This window comes from Chanos chanos, chromosome 1 (assembly GCF_902362185.1).
Source record: "Chanos chanos chromosome 1, fChaCha1.1, whole genome shotgun sequence".
Classification (NCBI taxonomy): Eukaryota; Metazoa; Chordata; class Actinopteri; order Gonorynchiformes; family Chanidae; genus Chanos; species Chanos chanos.
The window spans coordinates 32,303,635-32,310,184 of NC_044495.1; the positions used below are offsets into that span (position 1 = coordinate 32,303,635).

Sequence of the window (6,550 nt, forward strand, 5' to 3'; positions counted from 1 at the left end):
ACATAAAGAATACACTATTATAAATATGCAAGTCCCCAACATGCTGATTGGCCCACCCCACCACCCCAAAAACATTGTGTCCAATTTTCAATACACTTATATATATATATCTATTTATATATTTAACAGAGACATAGAAAGATGAATTATTTTTCTTAAATAGGAATATTTACAAAGGCATGTTGACTTTGATTATTTTACCCTCAACATGCATTCAAAATACAAAAATAGACATCTGATTGCTTATACTTATATACACATTATTTTTTTTATAAATATAAAGACTGCAAATGTATTTTTAAAATACAAAGATAAATACACTCACATTGTGTACACTGTGTCCCAAACCAGAAATTACAAAACATCATTTGGATAATTAGCATTCACAAAACACGTAACATCAGAAATGCAACTTTAACGACAATTGCAGGTCTCTTTCTTTTTCTCTTTTTATTTCCCCCCTCGTCTATTAAGACATCTCCTCTCCCTTTTCTAAAAGCAAACCTGGCTTTCAGGGGAGAGGTCAGAGGTCTCAGGAGACAGTTTGTGACCTCTAGCTGTGCCGAACATCCTGGAGAAGCTTGTTGATTTCGGCGACCAGTTCGCTGGCGTCCATGATCTCGCTGCGACTGTCGCAGCGTTTGCCCTGGAGGTGTCCCAGCACTGACTCCAGCTCGTCCTCCTCGTGGTTTTCTGGAATCTCCTCCATCGCTGGCAGCCATTTCGAAGAGGGTCCGGAAACCGGAATGGAGGCGGACACGGGGGGTGGGAGAGGAGCGACCAGCGCCGTCATGTGACTCGCGGGGGCGTGCCCGTGCCCAGGGTTTTGGAAGTGTGTGTTGGCCGCCCAGGCGGCCACGCCTTGCTGATAGGAGGCAGAGTTTGGTTTGCCGGGAAGGTGGCCCTTCCTCCTCTCCAGAGAGCCCGTCCCCGCGGAGCACGGTCCCGGCCGCTCCGTCTCATTGGCTTCGGTATAGGAGTCCAGAGATGAGGGGAGGAGCCTCTGGAACACGCTGTTCATTTCTGATAGGAGCGAGGTGGTCCCACACAGGTCCTCTGCCTCGCCGTCCTCGCCTTCCTCTTCCTCGCTCTCCTTGCCGAAAGTGGAGAAGCTTTTCTTGCGGAGGGTGGACTCACCAGACTGGGGGGCTTCGGGTGCTGCCGACTGTTGGGGGTCCTCTCCCGGGATGTAGAGATTGCTACGGTAATCAGAAGAGGCCGGAGAAGGGAGAGGGGGCATCCAGCACTGATCAGAGTGACCAAGTACACGACACTCCTCGGTGCAAAGCTTCATCGCTAAAGAGATCAAAGGAGGGGGGGGCAGGAGTTGCATTAGTTTTGATGTGATAACTCAGCACTGGGTGCTTCTTAATCAGATTAAATTAACATATGACTCAGCATGCAAGCTTTTGAATTGGACATTTCTTAACTTTTTGCATCCAGCTTATCCTGAAGCTTGTTTTATTTTATCATTCTGTTAACTTAACATAGAATACTACTTAGATCTTAGTCATCATGGATTGGCTTAACAGAGAACGCTTCATACGTCTGTCTTTACATGTTATGCCTCACACAAAACTCCCTCCGCATCTTCTGAAACAATTAGAATGAGGTCTGAAAATAAATAACTAATAATAAATAACTGAAAATGAATAAATAAATAAACTAATGCAACATGTCTTTTCTCTTTCATTTTAATGAAAATAAGCTAGCTCATTCACTCTATATACAAAATAATGGCAACACAAATTAACGCAAAGCTCTCACCTATTCAAATAAGTCTATTCAGTGAAAGTGTTTGAAAGGAGACAGAAAAAAACCCATCTCTCTACTTCTCGCTTTCTTTCTCTGAAAGAATATGTAATACAAATCAAATATGCCAGCTTATAGCCTTCATTAAGCATGCACGCCAATACTCAGTCATATTCCAGGGACTTCATTATTGCCCCATTAACTTTGAAAGGGCCATTTATAATACATCTAACAGCTAATAAAAACTGAATCTGGTGCATTTGCAAAACAGAGGCCGGCTACACGCTGATTTGGCTCTGCCTGATGAAAGGAGAAAATGAAAGATTAAACTCACTGATTTATATAAAAAAAAAAAAGAGATAAATATAAAAATAAGGGCTTTCCAAAGTCCTGGCACCCTACTCAAAGGCCTGTCTCTAATCTAGCTGCACTAATAATTGTGTTTCAGATTAGGGCATGTTTTTTTTATCATCAGAAAAAAAAACTGATAATGTTGTTTTTTTTCCCTCTTGCTCCACAATCCTAATAATTTAGTGATAAGACTGTCAGTTCCAGAGTTGGGACTTTTCAGCTGTTAGGGGAAAATATTTCTCTATTTATAGAAAGAATAAGATAAACTCAGGGCTAGGTATGTCATGGATGCAAATATGTGTATGATGCTTTGAGGCTGTCTTGTCTAGTAAGAATAAAATAAAACTCTAGGATAAGGTAGAACAAAAACTTTACTGGTGGTGGTCATGGCGGAGTAACATACTGTTGCTGAATGGGACAAAAGGTGTATAGACAACAGGTACTGAGTTTGACCCCAAACAGCAAACACTGTGGCATACCTGGGTGTAGCCTGGGCTGCCCGTCAGGGCTGAAGAGTTCAGCGAAACCCTCTCCCAACATCCTGTCCATGGGAGACTCCCGCCCTGTCTCACAGTCACTGTCCCCTGCCTCACTGTCTCCCCGTCCACTGTCCTTCAGACTGAACTTGTCCATCTCATTCAGAGCATACCTGGGGAGGACACAAGAGACAGAGAGATATGAGCATGGACTGCCATTCCCATTTGATTTGGGCTATCCCCTTTAAACATAAGATGTCAAGCTACCAAGATCCTTGTAATACACAACACTTTACGGACACCTGACATAAGGGGGCACTCTTTAAAGTTACACTTTATGGTATCAGTAAGCATGAAATGGACTTCCATCTGCAAACAGCAATTTATAAACCATTTCAGGAGATGAAAGTTGTCAAAATGATGGTTTTTAAGATTATTAAAAAGATGAAGAAAGCTGACTTAGGTTGGTCTTTCAGACAATGAAACATCCACAGGAGAAACTAGCACTCCCTATGGAATATTCTGTAAAGATGGCACACGGCTGAAATGTGATTGGTTACCTGTAGCTCCTGGTGTATTTGTTGCCACGGAAACTGGGTCTGGGTTGGTACTGGCCCTGATGAAGCATGGACAGAAGCTGTGAGACTTGCTACAACCAAAGGGAAAACAAAACAAAACAAAAAAAAAACATAGGGGAATAAAAACAAAAAGGGAAAAAAGAAAAATGGAAATAAAAAAATGAATAATGGCAGACCAGACAGCAAAGTAACACAAAAATGTTGATGAATGCTGCAATGATAGGGTAATGTAAAATGAGGAAGGTGCCTTATGGAAAAATGAACTTGGGCAGGAAATAAATTCTATACACATTTAGGGTGTAACATAAAATAAACCAAAAGCACCCATTCAAAATGATTAAGAGGAGAAACAAAAGGGAAAGGGGTCTCTCAGAGAGCAAGAACTAAAAGAGAATGATGATAATTGCTGATGAGTTGCTAACAAGCTAAGCAGTTGTGTGTCAAGGATGCACATGTTGAAGATTCAAATCAACTAAAGGTTAAAATTAACTCTTATGACAGTATTCACTCTTTCCCCCTCTCTTTTTCTCCTTTTCTCTTCCTCTTTCTCTCTCTCTCTCTCTCACACACACACACACACACACACAAAACCACCAACATATATTACGCATGCTCTCTCTTCCTCACCTCCACAGGGGGCGTGGCATGGGCAAGCTCAAGTGCAAAGTTCTCTGGCACGTGATTGGAGGAGATAGTAACAAGGCTGTTGAGTGACTGGCGGCTGTGATGAGTCTGCCGGCTCTCAGGGGCTGGTGATGCGGAGGGTGAGCGAGGGTGAGCCCTCACTGGCAGCGTACCGTTAACAGTGGGGACCAATGTGATATCACCCTTGTGGATCTGCCGGGCTGGCTTTTTGGGATGGTTCTGATAAGTTGACTCAGCAACTCTGCAGTTGTAGGAGTGACGTGGATCCTTCTGCTCTCTCGAACAACGCGTGGCAAACATTACCATGACAACCAACAGAACACCACAAATGGCGCCCAAGGAGATGATGATGATCATAGAAATGTCCAATGCTGATTGGTCAGCAACATCAGGTGGGGCATAGGCATGGCTCTCAGGATGGTCCTGCAAAACGATACGGAACAGCGCCCGGGTTGACAGGGGTACAGACACTCCCCTGTCCTGAACTAGTATGGCCAGCTGAAAGCTCTCTCTGCCCGCTGTTTCCACACTACCATTAAGACGTAGCTCACATCTCCTTGAATCCATCACAAACAGACCTTCCTCATTACCGCCAACTACAGAGCATACCAGTTCTCCATTGGCGCCAGCGTCGCGGTCAGTCGCCTTTACGACGGTCACTAGGTGCCCAGGCTCGGCGTGTCTCCAGAGTGCCACCTCGGCAGTGTGATTGCTGAGTGGTGGTGAAATGATGACAGGTGGGTTGTCATTCTCATCCAAAATGGTGAGGAGAACAGTGGTGTTACTGCTGAGAGAAGCTCCGCTTCCTCCTGTACCACCACTATCTCTTGCCTGTACTACGAAGCTAAGTCGGCCCACCTCCTCCCTATCAAAACTCCTCAGTGCATATACAGCTCCACTGGAAGGGTCAATGGTCACATATGTGGAAATGGGGCTCCCCTGGACCTGGCTCTCCACAATGGAGTATGTGACCTGACCATTAGCTCCTAAGTCTGGGTCTGCAGCAACAACTGAGGTCAGATAAGCACCGGGAGAATTGTTCTCCGACTTGAAGATCTCGTATCTGCTCTTCTCAAAACGGGGCGGGTTGTCATTCTCATCCAGCACCTGCACAGTGAAGTGTTTGATGGTGGAGAGGCTGGGTGAACCACGGTCCTCCGCAATCACCGTCAGGCTATACTCTGAACGTCGCTCTCTGTCCAGGGACACGTTGGTGAGGATCATGTAGTTGTTTTCATAGGTTTTTTGCAGCCTAAAATGTCCATGGCCATGTAATCTGCACACCACTTCTCCATTCAAACCAGAGTCACTGTCATCTACCCGCACAAGCGCTATGAAGGTGTCGATGGGCGCAGCCTCTGAAATGTAGGCCACTTCCTCTTTGCCCTGGGTCATCAGGTTTATGTTTATTTTGGGTTTGTTGTCATTTACATCAACCACTTTGATGATGATTTTACAGTGGCCTGGGATGGAGTTGGGACCCATGTCTTGAGCTTGAACGTCTAATTCATATGAAGGAGTGCTCTCAAAGTCCACTTTTTTAATAAGAGTGATGTGACCATTTTCTGGGTTGATTTTAAAAGTTTCCAAGATTTTGGGGGAAATGTGACTACTAAAAGAATATACGATCTTACCATTAATTCCCTCATCGGGGTCAGTGGCGTTTAGATCCACCAATAATGTCCCAAGTGGAGAGTTCTCCAAGAGATTGACGGTATATGCCTGTTCATCAAATGAGGGGCTGTTGTCATTGGAATCGGAGATGCTGATTTTTAGGAGGGTAGAGCCGGACCTGGGTGGCACACCAGAGTCCGAAGCAGTAAGCTGCAGTTGGTAGCTCGACTGCGTCTCTCTGTCCAGTTCCCTGACCACCACTAAGTCCGCATATTTAGCGCCATCTGTCCGAGTCCTGATTTCTATTTTAAAAAAGTTATTTCGGGTCAGTGAATACGTGTGCAGAGCGTTCTCTCCGACGTCCGGGTCAGTGGCGCTATCCAGTGGGAAGCGCGTGCCCACAGACGCGCTCTCTGAGATCTCAATGGGAATGATGGCGCGCGAGAACTGCGGAGAATTATCGTTGATGTCCAGCACTTCTACTTGTACGTGAAATAGTTGCAGGTATTCCCTGGGCAGGGTGATTACATCAAACTCAATGGTACAATTAAGGTTTTTCTCGCAGAGCTTCTCCCGGTCGATTTTTGTTCCGATGCTGATTTCGCCATCCTCCTCGCGGACCGACAAGAACGGGGTACTGCCCATCTGCATCGCACGGAACCGGGGGGACACCGAGCTCGGGAGTTTGGATAAAACGCTGGCTACGTCCTCTCTCAATCTCGCAATCACAGTTCCTACTTTTTGCTCCTCATAAACTTTGTATTTCAAAGTCTTACACGAAACATTGTGCGCCATGCCTACCAAAAGAAGAAGTTTGAAGAGCGTCTTGCAAAATAGTACATTCCCTTTGGTGGAATTCATTGTCGCTCCCATTTTCAAAGCCCAGATGAAAAGGCAATATTCCCAAAACAAGGGTAGAGAAAATATCTTTTAAAAACCAAGCATATTAACCCTTCCGTGAAAGTCCCGTCCCGAGACAAACCACTTGAATTTCGTGTGCAGAATAAACAAGAAGGAAAAAAAAGAAATAGCCACGAGAGGAGTGAAAACACCTCTCTCCTTAATCAGAACCTCGAAAATAGCATTAGAACTTCGATGTAGCGTTGCACTTTTAGATGGATCTGTTGCATACAT

At 44.9% G+C, this 6,550-nt stretch overlaps 1 protein-coding gene across 1 annotated transcript; it reads right to left on the reverse strand.

The window, feature by feature from the left end:
• Positions 1–553: 553 nt before the first annotated feature.
• pcdh18b (protocadherin 18b) lies at positions 554–6,289 on the reverse strand. The gene is made up of 4 exons (XM_030782850.1): positions 3,785–6,289; positions 3,140–3,228; positions 2,583–2,752; positions 554–1,296 (listed from the first exon to the last, which is right to left on the reverse strand). The coding sequence occupies exons 1-4, from the start codon at positions 6,287–6,289 to the stop codon at positions 554–556; spliced, it is 3,507 nt and encodes a 1,168-aa protein (XP_030638710.1).
• Between the last annotated feature and the right edge of the window lie 261 nt (positions 6,290–6,550).